The sequence below is a fragment of the Lipotes vexillifer genome, unplaced genomic scaffold (assembly GCF_000442215.2).
Source record: "Lipotes vexillifer unplaced genomic scaffold, Lipotes_vexillifer_v1.1 scaffold205, whole genome shotgun sequence".
Lineage (NCBI taxonomy): Eukaryota > Metazoa > Chordata > Mammalia > Artiodactyla > Lipotidae > Lipotes > Lipotes vexillifer.
Window position 1 is genome coordinate 438,119 of NW_006781396.1, and position 18,860 is coordinate 456,978.

The window sequence follows — 18,860 nt, forward strand, 5'->3', positions numbered from 1 at the left end:
CAGATTTAAAATTATAGCAGTTGAGGTGTGAAGTGATAGGGTTGAGGGTAGGGGGAAGGATGATTTGTTTTTTTTAATTGCCCTCCCCCCAAAATCAGAGAAATGCTTATTTCAGTGGATTTATATTGATGCCATGTAACTCCTTGATTAATTTTGTCTGTTTCTTTCTCCTTTTTGGGCCTACCTGTTGAAATGCTTTCTTGATATTTTAATATAAAATCTGATAAGTTATATGGATTTTAGCATTAATGATGTCTTTACAGTTCATATAGACTGTTCCTTTAGTTTCAGGTTGTTCCTAACCCTGATTTGTTGAGTAGATTTTTAGCTTCCGGAGATATTACACTTTTGGTGGGGGGACGGTGAAGTAGAAAATAAGAGCTTTATTGCTTTGCCAGGCAAAGGGGGGTACCACAGCGGGCTAATGCCCTCAAAACTGTGTGTCCCCTACACTTTTCTTTTTGGATAGAAAATGTCTTATATATAAAATTTGATTTACTTCAGGTGGAAGTTGAATGTTCTTCTTCGTCATTTGCATCACTATCTTGGTTAGCTGATAAGGTTAACTACACCAAGCAGTAGATTCTCTGCACAACTCTGGAGCGCACTCAGCTATGAGTGTACCATAGTGCCTCTGATGCAAGACGTCAACTTCCCAAGTGTATGCATTTTAAACATATTTGTCCCTTACAAACAAAGTTTTTGTCCACTAAATGTTCCTATAAATAGTGTAAGAATTTTTAAATTAAATCTCCCAGTTTATGGATGAGCCACAAAAAATGTATTTTCCTATACTATTTTATTTCCTATTCCTATTTTCCTACATTATAGTTTATATTGTGATAATAAATTAAAAGGACTTTTTGGTGTTAGTTTTAACTGTAAATTTGGGTTACTACATTCGGTTTGACGGGCTAACATCAGTCATCCGTGCCACTTCCTTTGAACCAAAGGAATTTGCAGCTTATTCTTTTTTCTCATCAAATTCTATTTGTGCTTTACATGAAAGTTTTTTATAGTCTTTTTCTGCCAACATCACTTTCCTTATCTCATTTTCTTTGTCTTCTTGTCCATTTACTTTTTCTTCTCATGTTCTCTATTTTGGAAGCAGCCTTCCCGTTCAAATGCTACATCACTTCATTTTCATTTTCTTCTTTAATACAATTCCTAGGCATTTTGCCTTTGATAATTGTGAATAGATCAATAGGTAAGATAACCAGAGATACTTTAACTACCAAGGCAGAATAGCTAAATATACTCTACTATCCCCATTGTGCTTTCAAATAATGTTGCCAGGATATCAGGTCATGTAAAAAATATTTCTGGTGCTCTCTACGGGTATTAATGGCATACTCTCCTCTTGAGTCTTTTGTATGTCCCTGAGAAAAAAACATTCTTAATTACTGCTTTGTAAGCTCATCTTAGAACTGTATTCCAGTTCTCATAACTGAAAAATAATAGGAGAGTCAAAATTCAGTATGTTTCTTTTGTTTGTGAAATTGTGTCATGTTAAACTATTAATAGTTTCTTGATATCCTTTTCTAGATTAGAGTGTGGAGAGTTAGTAACTGTCAAAATATGGATCTTCATCTTCATTTTAGTAGTACACTGATAATCAGTTACTATCCATAAGTGACTAACGGGAGGCAAAAAAAAAAAAAATAGTGAATGGAGGTAGTTGTATGATTTGAATATTTAATTGTATTGGTCCATGTGATCCTCCAGTGCATACATCTCCATGCTAGGACTGTGCTTGGTACTAGAATGTAACAGGTCATATCCTCAGACCAGGGCATGCTATGCCCTAGACAGTGAATGTCTGATCACTAGCAAAATGTGCCCATGATTTTATTTCCTGTTTTTTTTTTTTTTTGTGGTATGCGGGCCTCTCACTGTTGTGGCCTCTCCCGTTGTGGAGCGCAGGCTCCGGACGCGCAGGCTCAGCGGCCACGGCTCACGGGCCCAGCCGCTCCGCGGCATGTGGGATCCTCCCGGACCAGGGCTCGAACCCGCGTCCCCTGCATCGGCAGGCAGACTCTCAACCACTGCACCACCAGGGAAGCCCTTTATTTCCTCTTAATTTATTTCTCATGAACTCCTTTTCTGCTAGCATTTAAAAAAAAATATATTGACACCATTGGATAGGTTATAGCTAAGTCTGGTTTTAGCCAATTTACTGCCTTGTTGAAGTATAGTCAATCAAAAGTTACTAAGGAAAACACCATTGTATTCCTTTTTCTACCACTTTCCTTCGTGATGTTATCAGACATATCAGACATACGTTTCTTTTGGTTATATACCTAGAAGTGAATTCTCTGTGTTGCATGGTAGGTATATATTTAATTTTGAAGAAACCACCAAATTGTTGTACCATTTTATACTCTGGTCATCAGTGTATGAGAGTTTCAGTTCCTTCACATACTTGCAAACACTTGTGACTAAGTCCTCCAACTATGTTCTTTGTTAAAATTGCTTTGGCTATTCTAAATTCTTTGGATTTCCATATAAATCTTAGGATCAGCTTGTCAGTTTCTACAAAAATGCCTGTAGGAAATTTTATTAGGGTTGTTTTGAATCTTGGGGAGAATTTGGGCAGCACTGTCATTTTAAAAAGATAATTTTCTATCCATGAACATGCTATCTCTTTGTTTATTTAGGTCAGAAAACTTGGTATAGGAGATAAGATATTTTGACATTAACATTAAACCACTGTGAGTCTCACATTTACTGTTTGAACGTTGGCATCAAAAGTTGGAAAAGGGCTTCCCTGGTGGCGCAGTGGTTGAGAGTCCGCCTGCTGATGCAGGGGATACGGGTTCGTGCCCCGGTCTGGGAAGATCCCACATGCCGCAGAGTGGCTGGGCCTGTGAGCCATGGCCGCTGACCCTGCGCGTCTGGAGCCTGTGCTCCGTGACGGGAGAGGCCACGGCGGTGAGAGGCACATGTACCGCAAAAAAAAAAGTTGGGAAAAATTTTCTTTTTCTTTCTCCCCTCCTCCTTTTCCTCCTCCTCCTCCTTCTACATCTTTCTCACTGAAAGCAAATTTATCACAGGCTGTTTTTAATTCATATCCTATCTTTGTCCTCTTCTGTTGTTCAAAAACTTTATATTGTTTTGGTTTCTGTTATATTTAGAAATGTGTTGACAAATGAAACATGATAACACATTGTCCAATAGAGGAACATGAAACTGTAACTAGCATAGTGGGCAGAATCCATTTTGAGGTCTGACATAATACCTTTTTCATTGGCTTGCCATGAGAATCAAATGAGCTAAAAGCCTGTGAGAACTAAAACTGCAAAATGCTGTTATTAATGTTTTATTTAAAAGAGGTGCCCAAATAAACTTTTTTAAAATTGAGACATAATTGACATATAACATTGTATTAGTTTTGAGTGTACCGCATGACGCGGATATGTACGTATTGTGAGATGATCACCACAAGATGTTTAGTTAACATCCACCATCACACGTAGTTACAAAAAATTTTTTTCTTGTGATGAGGACTTTTAAGATCTACTCTTCTAGCAACTTTTAAATATAGAATACAGTATTATTAACCATAGTCACCATGCTATACATTACATCCCCAGGACTTATTTATCATATAACTGGGAGTTTGTACCTTTTGACCACCTTCACCATTTCTCTCATATTAGTTTTAGTCATGCAGAACTTTTTATATTCTTTCAAAGTCCAATGTATACTAATAAGGTCCACTGACAGAAGTCTCACTTTCATTTCTCTGCTCCTCAACCTGTTCCTTTCTTCTTCCTATATGTAACTACCACTTTACTAGCTTTTTCATTTCCACTGTTTCTTTTTGAAAATATAAGCAAATGTATATATATTCCTGTTTCCTTTCAACATCAGCACAGAAGGCAGCATGGTATAAATACTTCCTGTACTTTGGCATTTTAATTTATTGATATGTTCTAGATAGTACTTCATATCCTATATAGAAATCCTCCTCATTTCTTTTTACAGCTGCATGTTACTCTGTTTTGTGGAGTTACCATAGTTTATTTAACTGGGCGCCTATTGATGGACATCTGGTTTGTTTGCAGTCTTTTGCTTTTATAAAAATAATACTTCCATTAACCTTGTGCATATATTATTTTGTTTTTTTGCTAAGTGATCTTTGGGATATTTTTTCTAGAAGTGATGCCATTGAATCAAAGAGGAAATACATAGGAAATTTTGCTAATATTGTCCCAGTTTCCCCCCATAATGGTTCTGTCATTTTGTATTTCTAGCAGCAATATATGAGAGTGCCTATTTCCCCACAGCATCACAAAAAATTTCAAACTTTGAGATTTTTGCCAATCTGATGGCTCACTTTTCTTTAAATGTATACCAATTTCTTTGGTTATCTTTTTTTTTTTTTTTTTTTTTTTTTGGTACCTCAGACTTCTCTTTTGCAATTGTTTTCTTCCTCCTTGAAACAAATCCTTAAGAAGCCCTTGCAGGTACTTTGTTTGGCTTATTATTCTCTATGCTTCCTGAATCTGAAGTTTCATGTATTCTAATGCTAGAAAATTGTCCATCAATATTTCTTTAAATAGTGCCTTTTCCACATTCTGTTGTCTTCTTCTGACACATGCTGTTGTCTTCTGTCTTCTTATTTTTTCTTCCTTGTCTTTTAACTAGAACTTCATATGTATTCCTCCTCTCTGCTGCATCCTGGGTAGTTTATCCCATGGTAATTTATTCAGTTCTCACTTCTAGGTTTATTATTCTCTTTTTTTGTTGTGTCTGACTTGCTGTTTAACCTGACCAATATGTCTTTATTTCATTGATAATATTTTTAATTTCTGGAAGTTCTATTTCTTCCCCCTACTCAAATCTGCCTGGTCTTTTTTAGGGTATCTTACATGTTCATATTTTGTATTTTTAAAAAAATTCTTTAAACATTTTAATCATAGTTGTTTTGTATTCTTAATCTGATAACACCAACATCTGAAGACTGTCTAATACTGGTTTTTAATAGTTTCTGCTAATTTTGCTCATAGTGGCTTGTTTGATCATGTGCTTTGTGATTTTGGATTGTATGCATTTCTTCAGATTGTGTGTTGGAATATTGCAAAACCTGAGGTGAGAGTGCATTTTTCAGAGTATAAATGTTGCTTCTGCCAGTTGTCCTATTACATTACCAACCTACGACTACTTTAAGTTAAATTCTTGGCTTTAGTTTTCCAGACCATGGAGATAGCATATGTTTGAAATGAAAACCTCCCTGAAAGCGTGCCTGTGGAATTCTAAGGGATTGTTTTTCCCCTACCTGCAGTGAAGACTGAGAAAAACAAGTTCTTTTGTTGTTTCTCTTTGCCAGCTGACAGAGTTTTTTTTCTAGTTCATTCTTCCATTCAAGATATAGTTCTTCAAGGGTCTGCTTTGTCACTTTGCATGGGCCTGAGGCTTTATCTCCTGTCCCTTTCTTGGTGGTTAAAAATCAAGCTTCTAGTATTCTGATCTAGTGACTGCCTCCAGAGGAGATGCAGCTTCATCCTCTGCTTACCTCTCTAGGTTTCAAGTTCCTTTTTGGTTTTGGCCCCAAGAAATTTGCTTAATTCCTGTGAACTTGGCCATAGTACAAATGGATAATTGTTACATTTTATTCAGCATTTCTAGGTAGAGTCGACCCTTGAACAATGCTGGGGTTGGGAGTGCTGACCCCCTGAGCAGTTGAAAATCTGCGTGTCTATTTTGACTCTCCCAAAACTTAACTACCAATAGATTACTGCTGACTGGAAGGCTTACTGATAATTTAAACAGTTGATTAACACATATTTTGTATGTTACATGTATTATATACTGTATTTTTACAATAAAGTAAGCTAGAGAAAAGAAAATGTTATTAATAAAATCATAAGGAAGAAAAAATACATTTACAGTACATATGTATTTATTGAAAAAAATCCACGCATAAGTGGACTCATGCAGTTCAAACCCTTGTTGTTCAGGGGTCAACTGTGTTTTATATCAGAAGCAATTCCCTCCCCACCACCCCAGAATATGTGGTCCAGATGTAATTTTCTCTCTGTTGCTTACTTAACATGGTATACACAAAAAAACATAAAATACTCAGGCTCTTAAAGTCTCCACTTAACTCACCTGATTTACTGTTTATAAAAATGCAGTGTTATATGGTTGCTATCATTCAGAGTATATTTTTTACATTTATTTCTTTCTATAGTTCTTTCTCTATTTTTCCTTATTCTTATGAAAGTAATGGTAATTGTACAATATTTGAAACAAATAGTCAATAATAAAAAGACAAGTAACCAAGTTTTTAAATGGGCAAAAGGATTTGAATAGACATTTTTCCAAAGATGATATACAGATGGTCAATAAATATGTGAAAAGATGCTCAACATCATTTAGGGAAATAAAATTTAAAAACCATGATGAAATACTACATCATACCCACAATGGCTATAATAAAGGTGGACAATAACAAGTACTGGTGAGGATGTAGAGAAATCAGAACCCTCATACATTGCTGGTAGGATTGTAAAAAGGTGCAACCACTTTAGAAAACAGTTTGGTGGTTTCTGAAAATGTTAAGCATAGAGTTGCCATAAGACCCAGCAATTCTACTGCTACATATACTCAAGAGTAATGAAAAAATGTGTCCACAGAAAAACTTGTACATGAATGTTCACAGTAGCATTATTAATAAAAGCCAAAAAAGTGGAAACAACTCAAATGTCCATCAACTGATAAGCAAAATGTAGTCTATCCCAATGGACTAGTATTTGTCAATAAAAAGAACCTTGAAAACATTATGCTGAGTGAAGGAGTCCAGTCACAGAAGACCATATATTGTGTGATTCCATTTATGTGAGATAGCCAGAATAGGCAAACCTACAGATACAGAAAGTAGATTAGTGGTATGTAGGGATAGGGCAGGAAAGGGGAGATGACGGGTAGTGACTGCTTAAGATTACAGAGTTTCTTTTTGGGGTGATGAAAATGATCTAAAATTAGATTATGGTGATGGTTGTACAACTCTGTGAATATACTAAAAACTATTGAATTCTTTAACTGGGTGAACTTTATGGTATGTAAATTACATACCATTAGTGCTTTTGAAAAGGGCTACTGTAGGGGAAGGGAAGAGGGGAAAGAATCAATTGACAAGTTTGTCTCTCTTCCTGTCTATTTATCCCTTGCCCAGATTGTTTGTTAAGAGTTAGATATATCTCATATGGTGATTCCCGCTGTGTTGGAAAATTGCACGCTTCAACTTAATTGATGCTTCATTTTGGTATGATGGCTGATAATTGAAGTCTCGGGTTCTATAGGTCCTACGTTACTTATTAGCTGTGTGATCCTTGCCATGTTTCACTACCTTGTAGATTGTTCCTTTGTTTATAAACTTAGGATAATTCCTGCTTTTCCTACCCAGAAGGTTGTTGTGAGGTTCAAATGAGAGGGAGATAGTACTTTGAAAGCTGTGTAGTCCTAAATAAATATATAATAGTATTAAGATTCCTAAAGTTCTCTGTATTTTGTTTCCATAGGAGTAAAACACAAATCATTTCTAACAGTTGAGGACTGTTTTGAATTGGGCAAAGTGGCCTACACAGAAGCAGATTATTACCATACAGAACTGTGGATGGAACAAGCACTAAGGCAGCTGGATGAAGGCGAGGTTTCTACAATTGATAAAGTCTCTGTTCTAGATTATTTGAGCTATGCAGTGTACCAGCAGGGAGACCTGGATAAGGCACTTTTGCTCACAAAGAAGCTTCTCGAACTAGGTATGTTAATTTGGCCTAATTCAAGGTTAAAGATGTATTGGTGGATATATAGATATACTAATTATAATTATGTGTGACTGTATATATTTGTCATATAGCTTTGGTACTTTTTGTCATAAGTCAGGAGCTCATTTGTCAGACATACTTTATCTTTCTGTTTATCCTCTAAATAAATGGCAACTGGTCTTTCTCACCTAATAGCACTACAACAGTAGCTGTGTTTCTCTGCTCTGTACTCTTCAGGAATTTCAAAATTGGACCTAACCTAGCTAACTCAGTCAAAAATATTTGTTTACCCTGTTGCCATATTAAATATTGACTGGTGTCCTTTGAAGGAAGTTTTTGGTTGATTGCATTTCATATTCAGAAATAATGATTTGAAACGTCAACCTAAATAAAAGGTAAAATGAGGCAAACTCAAAATTGTCAAAAAGATGAGTTTAGTTAGTAATAGCAGAGGAATTGCATTCAGGACCTGCAAAATGTAGGAAGCTACAGGTAAGTCCATTGAGGGATTGGGGTAGGCTGTGTTTATGGGCAGGGAATATAAAGAGGGGAAAGTTCAGTTAGAGTCTGTTCAAATCAAAAACAAATGGGGAGGGCTTCCCTGGTGGTGCAGTGGTTGAGAGTCCGCTTGCCGATGCAGGGGACGCGGGTTCGTGCCCCCGTCCGGGAAGATCCCACATGCCGCGGAGTGGCTGGGCCCGTGAGCCATGGCCGCTGAGCCTGCGTGTCCGGAGCCTGTGCTCCGCAACAGGAGAGGTCACAGCAGTGAGAGGCCCGCGTACCGCAAAAACAAAACAAAACAAACAAATGGGGACTAGCGTTGAACATTCCCTAAGCAGACAAAACTAGTCCAGTCATACAAACAAAGCTCAATTCAGCTTACTTTTGTGTGTGTGTGTCGGGGGGGGGGCGGTACGCGGGCCTCTCACTGTTGTGGCTTCTCCCGTTGCGGAGCATAGGCTCCGGATGCGCAGGCTCAGCGGCCATGGCTCAAGGGCCTAGCTGCTCCATGGCATGTGGGCTCTTCCCGGACCGGAGCATGAACCCGTGTCCCCTGCTTCGGCAGGCGGACTCTCAACCACTGCGCCACCAGGAAAGCCCTCAGCTTACTTTTAACACCAGCTCAACTTGGGTGATTTCTTGTTCATGCCCCTGGAAACCATAAGCAACATTTCCTAAGATTGATATGAGGCAACCCTTGACCAATTCCCTGTAATTTAAGAAAATTCCAATATTATCAGTTTTCTGAAAATCAGGCATTTATGGGAAATCAGTCTCTCAGTCCTCAAGTTTTGTGGTCCTGAGGGCACATGCATGAGATTTTCCATTTTATATCCTCTGCTTGAAGTTCTTTCAAAATAAATAGACTGGAAATATATTTGATTGTCATATTCAAATGTTAGGAAAATATGATATCTTATGAAGATTTTACCACTAGTGTTTTGAACAGAGATGTAGTATTTCTGTAAGTATGAGCAAGGGGCCACATGCATCAGAATTACTTGGATACTTATTAGAAATGAAAATTCCTTGATCTCCATACCAGACCTACTAACTCAGAATCTGTGGTGGAGTTGTATGCTAAAAAAATTCATGTGGTCTTTGGTGTATAACGAAGCTTTAAAACTTAAAAAAAATTCTTTTTATGAATAGGTAAATATGTGCAAGGAGAGTCGAACAGTTCAAAAACATTGGTCATCTGAAAATAAGCTTTTGAATTAGGTTATTTTTTAGTTGAGTGAATTAATAAATTGAGATATTAATTCAATTGCCCTTTTTTTCCCCAGTATTTTTTAGTGATATTTTTCCTCCTGACTTAAAAAATACTTCATTCATTGTAGAAAAAATTTTAAAGTAGAAAAAGATACAGAAGAGTCATCACTCAGAGCCGATCACTCAGAGATACCCACCAATTTTTTTTGTTTCCTCGTAGTATACCCCCTCCCCCCTTTTCCCTTTCTTTTACAAAAGTAGACTCATATTGTGTATATCACAACATATATTATGAGCAGTTTCTCAAAGACAAGAAGTATATTACAAATCTAAGGCTAGATTTTTTTAAACACTTCAATTAATGTCACAAGTGAAGTTTCTGTGTTCTGTTCTGTCTTTTTCATTTGTGTTTGTGTGGTGGGTTGGATTTTTTTTCTTCTGGATGGGTGGAGTAGTCCTCCTTTCCCCTACTAAAAGATAGCTAACAATTATGACTAGCAATTCCAAGGCAGTTAGTGGATTCTGGCTTATTTGAAAATTATATTTTTAGTTTCTGTTTTCCATCTCACTTAGAATTTGGGGACGGAAGTCCACTCAGCCCTCAGAAGTAGACTGTGTTCTGGGTTTATAATGTGTCTGCGGTAAAGGTTGCTTTTGAACTGTATACCTTGTCTTCCTCATGGTCATTACATTTCAATCTCAGAAAAATCTTTTCCATTGCTTCAAATAAGTGTAATAAGTAATACTTTAAAATTCATTTGACATCAAAGTAACTTCTCACATGGAAGATTCTCAAAGTAGAAGCGGTAATTGCTACTTTGAAATAAATGGCTGATTCCATCTCCAGAACTCTTTTTGTATAAGGGTGACTATATGTCTTGATGTGCTTTGGGCAGTACAGGTTTATACCTATTGTTTTGGTATAATAATTTTCATTAGTGCCTCCTTTCACTCTCAAAAGCATCCTGGTTTGGAAGGTAAATTTATATATTCCTCCAGTTGTATATTGTTGTATTCTGATGCTTGAACAACTGTAAGCTTACTCATGGACATGCTTTCTTTCTTTTCTAATAGATCCTGAACATCAGAGAGCTAATGGTAACTTAAAATATTTTGAGTATATAATGGCTAAAGAAAAAGATGCCAATAAGTCTGCTTCAGATGACCAATCTGATCAGAAAACCACACCGAAGAAAAAAGGGGTTGCTGTGGATTACCTGCCAGAGAGACAGAAGTACGAAATGCTGTGCCGTGGGGAGGGTATCAAAATGGTAAAGTGGAAAAGCCAATTGTGTGTGTGTGGAAGTGGATGTGTGTGTGTGTTTGTACATAGTTCTAGAGAGATTCAGAATTCTTTTATTTTTAAACTTTTGTGATAAAAATCAGAATTATTGATAAAGTATTACAGTATGCCACATCACTTTATTATAGGTGTCACACTTAATATGCTCCAACCCTTAGTAAAATAGCTTTAAAACAAAACTTGTGAATCATATACCATTACAATGCATTTTTGGTAATTATTACCCTTTTCATAGATTAAAACAGGCTTTTTAAGGTGAAGAATCAGATAATTTTATTTATTTATTTTTTTTGCGGTACGCGGGCCTCTCACCATTGTGGCTTCTCCCGTTGCGGAGCACAGGCTTCCGGACATGCAGGCTCAGCAGCCATGGCTCACGGGCCTAGCCGCTCCGTGGCATGTGGGGTCTTCCCGGACCGGGGCACGAACCCGTGTCCCCTGCTTCGGCAGGCGGACCCTCAACCACTGCGCCACCAGGGAAGCCCAAGAATCAGATAATTTAAGGGACGTGATAAAGTTTTTTCTTATATCTTAATGCAAAAGAGATTTCAGCAATCTTAAATAGAAATAATATACCATTCTAAACCACCCTGTGAAACAGTGGATTTATCTATACAGTGATCTCTTTTGGTTCTGCTCCTAGTCAACCTTGACAAGATTGCCTAGTGAAATGTTTTCATCCATTTAAGAAATATTAAAAACGCACAAAGACTTTAAACAGATTTTGGCTTTAACATTTATTCTTTAAAATACTAAAATGTGTCTATAAGTATCCCTTTGTTTATTGTATATCTATATTTATGTATTTGTACTCAGATTACCAGTGCTTCAGGTTACTGAATAGGTAATAGGCCAAAATAATAAAGTTCACGCGTGGGGAACATAGTTTTTGTTCAGCCTTAGGACTTTTCAGATCCTTTTTATGATAATGTGCATTATGGATAGGATGTACTTTGTTTCTCAACATTAATTGATCATGGAATCCTTATTTAAGGAATATCATGTGGTACTAGTGTTCAGTTGAATGCGGGCATACATAGAAGGAGTTAGTGAATTTTTGAAGTGAGTACTTTTAAGTGAAAACATTTGAATAGTGTTTAACATTTTTCTCTATTACTGATAAACTGAAGCTGGGTTTTACGTTTTTATGTTGATGACTTCCTGGTATTTGATGACTCACTGTTGACAGCCTAACCTCTAACAGCAAATAAGTAGATCATATTTATGTTGACATTTTTGATAAGTTTGTAGATTCCCAGAAGAACATGTTTACTTTCGCTTTGGGAGCTAATAAGTAAATACAAATTAGACTCATGAAACATTTTTTTTAAATTTCATATCTAAATATTTTAATGTGTATCTTTTAAAGATAAGGACTCTTAAAAAATAACCACAATACCATTATCATGGTATTTCCAGTATCACAGTATTCATAGTAGTTCCATAATATCATCAAATATCTAGTCAGTGTTGAGATTTCCAATAGTAAGCAGATATTTTTTATTGCCCTTAGAATCTCTTAAAGAAGAGAGCAAAATAGAACTACAGATATAAAAACAGAAATCTGTTAATTTGCCAGTTTGTCGATGTAACACACACGTGTCAACTCTGCCCCAGGTCAAAGAAGCATCCTTTTTCTCAGAATAGTTAAATTCATCTCATCATCATATAAAAAGCTTATTTGATATAAAACCTTGGATTTGATTCTAGGTAAATAAAGTACAAGAATAAACATGAATCATTATTTGTTTTTGTATAGTTAATAATTAAAACCAAAACTAATATTATTCCTACCTCATAATATGAAATACTTGTTTAATCAAGAGAAGAATCAGCAATGGAATAATTTATTTAGTTAATATAATACATAGATGATTGAAAGGAACCTTTATTTGTTTTGTTGACCACTCTGTCTTTAATACCTGCTAGTAAAAGCACCTGGCTTCTTTGTTTAATAACTTATTTTCTCTTTTTCAGAGCTACCCATTTTCTTCTTTACTTTAAAAAAAAAATCCCTTAAATTTTTTTAAAATTGGGAGGTATTTGGGAAAACCTGGCTAGGTTTTGTTTTGTTTTGTTTTGTTTTTCTTTTAGAAACTTTCTGAGTGCTTCCCAGTTACCTTGTGAAGTTCGGAGCAGTGCTGTTCATTCATTTCATATTTCTATAAATATTTTATTATTTCTTTCATATTTACAATGCCTGAACTTTATTTTGATGAGAGAAGGGGTTAAAGAGAAACCTCACCTTTTAAAAATTTAAGGCCTACCATCTCTTCCAGAAAATAATCATTAATAAAACTTTTAAAATCCTGAAGGTCCCATTTGATGCAGAATATTTGCAGGGTACTGTTTCATTTGTGTGTTCTTCCTCAGATACTCTGTGTATACACTAGCATGATTATTGTTTCTTATCTTCATAGGAACAAGCATTAAAAATATTATTACTCTAATATATTTATAATTTTTTTAACTTTATGTTTAGACTCCTCGGAGACAGAAAAAACTCTTTTGCCGCTACCATGATGGAAACCGGAATCCTAAATTTATTCTGGCTCCAGCCAAACAGGAGGATGAGTGGGACAAGCCTCGTATTATTCGCTTCCATGATATTATTTCTGATGCAGAAATTGAAATTGTTAAAGATCTAGCAAAACCAAGGGTAAATATTTTTTTCTTTTTTTCCTCTCCTCAATTTACTCTACCGGTGTTTCAGTGTTTTCCTTTGCAAGATTATAAAAATGATAATTGACATGGCATTAAGCCCATAGATAGTTTTAGATATTGTTGTTGCAAACTAATGGAATTAACTAAGCTCTGTACCAGTTGTTCTCTGTTATCAACACAAATAACATACCTTGCAACTGGGTTTTAAGCACTTATTTATGAAAATCATAGATGAGACTTTTATTCACACTTGAAAAATTTGTGTTTCAGCATCTTCCTGAAAAAGTTTTCTATGTACTTTGGAGCCCTTTAATCTCAGAGACTAATCAAAGACCAACTTTTTATATCTTCTATAGTTTTACCTGAAATAATACTTGAAGTACTTTTATTCCTGTTTAGGTACATTATTACTAGAAGGATATAGCTGGGTACAAACATCTTGCTAATCTGAAATAAGGACATCATAGTTTTCTGACTTCAACCCATGTCATTTATCTTAATAAGAAAAACAGTTTATTGTAAACACAATCCTATAAACTTAGTGTTTAGCATAGAAATTCTTCTTTTGTGGGAGTGTGAGAAAGACTGCCCTTTATGCTCTTGCCTTTTTTCCCATCAGCTTGTTCTTAAAATCTGTTTGGTCTTATTGATAGTAAAATACAAACCGCCATCATTTTCATAAAGAGATTGTTAAATAAACACTAGGAATATTTTTGCTCAATTATTACACAGGAGTTGGCAAATTTTTCTGTAAAGGTCCAGATAGTGAATATTTTTTAGGTTTTGCAGGCTGTATAGCCTGTTATATAATTACTCACGCCTGTTGTTGCAGTGCAGAAGCAGCCATAGAAAATACATAAATGAACGTGGCTATATTCCAATGAAAGTTTATTTCTAAAAGCAGGTGGCTGGATGAATTTGGCCCATGGACCACAGTTTGCTGTTCCATGTTATATCATAAAAGTTGAGTTGTCTGGATATCTGTACTGTAGAATAAACTTGAAGTCAGAATTGTTGTTGTTGTTAAGTTTTACTACTTTTCTAAATGGGTACTTTTTGTTTATTACTAAAGATTACATTTTAAATGGAAAAGACCAGTCTAATATGTATGGATGTTGTCCAAGGGAGTTCTTATAAATCTCTTAAGCAGAATGCCACTTATAATCACATCATATTCTGTCATTCTCTTCTGGATTTTAGTTCACTATTTGTGGTCAGTAAACCAAAATTACCTTGGTAGAATATTTATTAGGAGTTCATTTTAGCTTGGAGATCAAGTCTTATATTTCTGGGTTTGGAGGCCTCAATCTTCAAAGTGTATGCCTCAGTTGGATTATTTGATCAAGAAATTTAATGGCAATAAAAATGTTATACTCTTTTGTTGACATCTGAATCACCCTTCATTTTTAGAAAAAAGTTTAAAATCATTATCTTGACTGTCATCTCTTTCTGTTTTTTTAACATTTATGCGTTCTTTTCATCTGTCTTTGTGCTCATCCAAGATTATTTCACTGTTTATGTGAAATATATGAGTAAATATCTTGAAGGAAGAAAAGATGACCTTGAAACAAATTTTGAACATTATCTTTGCAAACATTTCCATCACTGAAAAACTTAAAACAAAAAGTTTGGAATGGATTATTAACTGCAAATAGCCATTCTTATAACTATAAATTAGACTTCAAATTTTAGAAATTTCTTTTCCTCACTTCACGTCTTCTAACCGTTGAAAGAAATTTAATTTCCAGTCTCTTTTGTTTGTGTACCCTCCTTTCATGCAAAACAAAAACAAAAAATTTTAAAGAACTTTTAAAAATATAAAAAATTTAAAAATCAACAGGCTTTCAAGGCTAAACACAGGTGACTGGAAGTCTATGGAATTATTTTCTCTTTTTAGCCTCCTTTGTAAAAAAAAAAATCCCAGAATTCTGACTGATTGGATAAATGTGATTCTTTTTTTTTTTTTTATAATGCAACTATTTTGATGGTTGGCTTCACAGCTGAGGCGAGCCACCATTTCAAACCCAATAACAGGAGACTTGGAGACGGTACATTACAGAATTAGCAAAAGGTAAGAGATGTGTATGCTGCATATTTTGCCCTCTAATGAGTGTTTTGTACATCCTACAGGAATTATTCATTTAAGGGAAGTAGGTCATTTTCAGTCTCCAGTCAAGTCACCACCTATTTTTACACATGGATAAACTGCTTTGTGTTTCACAGGTCTTTCCCTTTAACTAGAAGTTCTGTTTTTAATATTTAATTGGTCTGTTATTTTTAGGGAGTTAATATGCTTTGCATCACTCTTCGGGTTAGGAATCAAATATCCAGGAAATGGCTTTTATACTTGTTTTCTTTTTCCTTTTTCTTGCCAAAGAGGGGGGGAAAGAAAGCAGCAGCCTGGATTAATCTGGGAGTAGTCTTTGTTTATGTAGTTCTCTCATATTCATAAATGCTGTGGTGAATTCACATCATTCTTCATGATGATTGTATTGGCATTTGTTCATGCATCTTATAAAATAACACTGTCATTTTGGAGTAATCTATTTCTCCTGTTGGAGTTTTTATTTTTAAAAACTTGCTGACTTAAAAGCTGGCAATGGAAAGAACAGAGTTATGCTTCAGATCTCAGTCTTTCAAATGCCATTACTTCTGAGTTTAGTTGCCTTTTACTTCACCAGAGAGATTTAACAACAGTTATAGCTTGGTGAGAGTTTTAAAAAATGAATTTAAAGAGACTAAAGAGACCACTAATTATTCTTTTGTCAAATAATTTAAAGAAGATTAAACTTCTAGATCTGAGAAAGCACCTGTGAAACCCAGTGCTATAAAAAATTTACATAGAGCTTCAAATGATTTAAAAAAAAAAGTGAAAGGACAATCTACAACAAAAATCTGTCAACCCATTTTCTCTTGATTTGGAAGTGGCTTTTCTTATTGCCACCTTTCTAAATGTTTTTGCTGATTCGAAACCATTACCTACCATCCGACCAATCTGAACCCTTCCAATCACCTGTGGCTTGGCAAAACAAAACAAAACAAAAGCCCCAAATTGCCTGCTACGTGAGTAAGTCCTTGTCCTTTCTCTTTTTTTGTAGCTGAGCCGAGCTACAGTACATGACCCTGAGACTGGAAAATTGACCACAGCACAGTACAGAGTATCTAAGAGGTAAGGGAGTAATGGGAAGAATTTTAGTCATATTTGGACTATTTTCTTTCTTGAGAATCTAATTTTCATAAAACCCATCATATGATTTCTAAGACCTAGGCTATTAGGCATAGGTTTTTTTTTTTTTTTTTTTTTTTTTTTTTTTTTTTGCGGTACGCGGGCCTCTCACCGCTGCGGCCTCTCCCGTTGCGGAGCACAGGCTCCGGACGCGCAGGCCCAGCGGCCATGGCCCACGGGCCCAGATACTCCGCGGCACGTGGGATCCTCCCAGACCGGGGCACGAACCCGCGTCCCCTGCACCGGCAGGCGGACTCCCAACCACCGCGCCACCAGGGAAGCCCAGGCATAGGTATTTGATGACACCTGTGCCTGACTTTTCATGATGGATGTGGTTATGGGGCAGTTAATAGAAATTACTAGATTTTAAAATGCCTGCTGAGATATCCCAAACCCTGCCTGATAAGTGAAGCTGTGTTCTCATATTAAAGTAAGGGAAGTTCCCAAAGAGTCTTCATTGAAGAAGTCCTAATTTGGTCTCTGTAGTAAAGCAGGGGTTGAAAGATCTCTGGGTTACTCAGTAGCTGTAGGTAGTGAGAAAATGAATGCCTTGAAGGATTACCTAACAAATCCTCTGCAAGTCAGTTGGTTTCAAATTCTTTGCTTTTAACAGTATTTAAGAGAATCTCCTTAAGTTATTGGCTGATAGATCACTGAAATGATTTTTAATAAAAGGTCACTATGTAACTTATTAGTGTATATAACATATAGGAGCTTACAAAATAAGTGACATTATTTCAACAGAACTTCTTTTCCATCTACTTATTTACATAAAGGTTTCTCAGCTCTCATAAAAATGAAAATAGAAGTATCATTGAGCTGAATTCCATCTCATTTTGGCAATATTTATTCACAGATACAATACCTAATTGAAAATAAGCTTTATCCATTTCATTAGGAATATTTTAATATATATTCACTTTTTATTATTGATGATGATTGTTTAATCATGTTCTTTAATGTATACTAATTATAATTGTAATAACCCATTCTAGGAGACATTTTTTTTAACACTTAGGCCTTTATGATATAGGAAATTTATATTTTTATCAGTTTACATAAATATTTTTCTTATAGAGAAGTATAATGTGATGAATAAAAGACTTTTGGTCATAGAAATATATCACTCTAGGGCAGGGCTTCTCAACCTCAACACTATTGACGTTTTGTATCAGATGATTGTTGTTTGTTGACTGACCTGAGCCTCATAGGATGTTTAGCAGCATCTCTAGTGCCCACTGGATGCCAGAAGCACCCATCATCCCAGTTGTGACAATCAAAAATGTCTTCAGACATTGCCAAATGTACCCTGGCAGGCAAAATTCCCACCACCATGCCTGGGAACTCCACCTCTCTACCCCTGTTGAGAATCACTGTTTTAAGATAAGAGTGGAATGAAAATGCAAGTTCAAGGAAAAAAAGAAAAGAATAATGTAAAATTTCCAAGTTTTTAAAAAATGCTTCATTAATATATATATTTTAAAGTGGATGATGGTGGGCATAAAATCATTATGGTATTTAGAGTCCACTGGATACATAAAACAAGTAATCATTTTTCAGAAATTACCACTGTTTTCAGTATGACAGAATTAAATCCTTTGAAACTCTTACGATGAAAAATTTCATTTGTCAACTAAAAATTGTGCAAAGGAGCACATAGATTTTAACAACTGTCTTAGGCACTCAAACAAAAAATGTTAACATTGTTGCTATGAGTCATAGCAAAAGTACTATAAAGGCTAGACAGTATGCATTGATTTCATTTTCTTAATTACTCTTTTTAGGCAAAGCTTTACGTCCTTCACATATTAACCTTCAGCATCCCCACACACATATTCTGGTCTCCTAACTGTTTGCCCTATACCACTACCTGTCCCCTTGCCCCTAATCACATTCCTGTAATGTGATTTTGATTTTAGTAACACTAATACAAGGTAAGGATTTGCAGTAACTAATTTGGATAGACATGTTGAGCCATGGTTTATAATGCTTCTGTGCATAGTAATTAACCCTCGTTTTGAGTAAGCTAATTTTCCATTTTACAGAACCTTATTCACGTCTAAAAAAATGAAGCCGTTATCTATTTTTAAAGAAATAACTAAATCCATTGTATATTTTATCAGAGATTACATGGTGTTATGGCATTTTTACTGTCATAAAGCTAGTAAGTATCTAAATTCTC

The 18,860-nt window shown here is 35.5% G+C and overlaps 1 protein-coding gene across 3 annotated transcripts in view; it reads left to right on the forward strand.

Annotated features, from left to right (window-relative positions):
- The window catches only part of P4HA1 (prolyl 4-hydroxylase subunit alpha 1), a 92,273-nt gene that overhangs the window by 45,179 nt on the left and 28,234 nt on the right, over window positions 1–18,860 (forward strand). For 2 of the 3 annotated variants that reach the window (XM_007454669.1, XM_007454670.1), the window contains exons 6-9: window positions 7,527–7,766; window positions 10,560–10,756; window positions 13,271–13,447; window positions 16,551–16,621. In XM_007454669.1, coding sequence (XP_007454731.1) covers window positions 7,527–7,766; window positions 10,560–10,756; window positions 13,271–13,447; window positions 16,551–16,621 — 685 coding nt within the window. Of the gene's footprint in view, window positions 1–7,526; window positions 7,767–10,559; window positions 10,757–13,270; window positions 13,448–15,452; window positions 15,524–16,550; window positions 16,622–18,860 lie in introns of all 3 variants that reach the window. The other variant, XM_007454668.1, reaches the window with a different exon arrangement.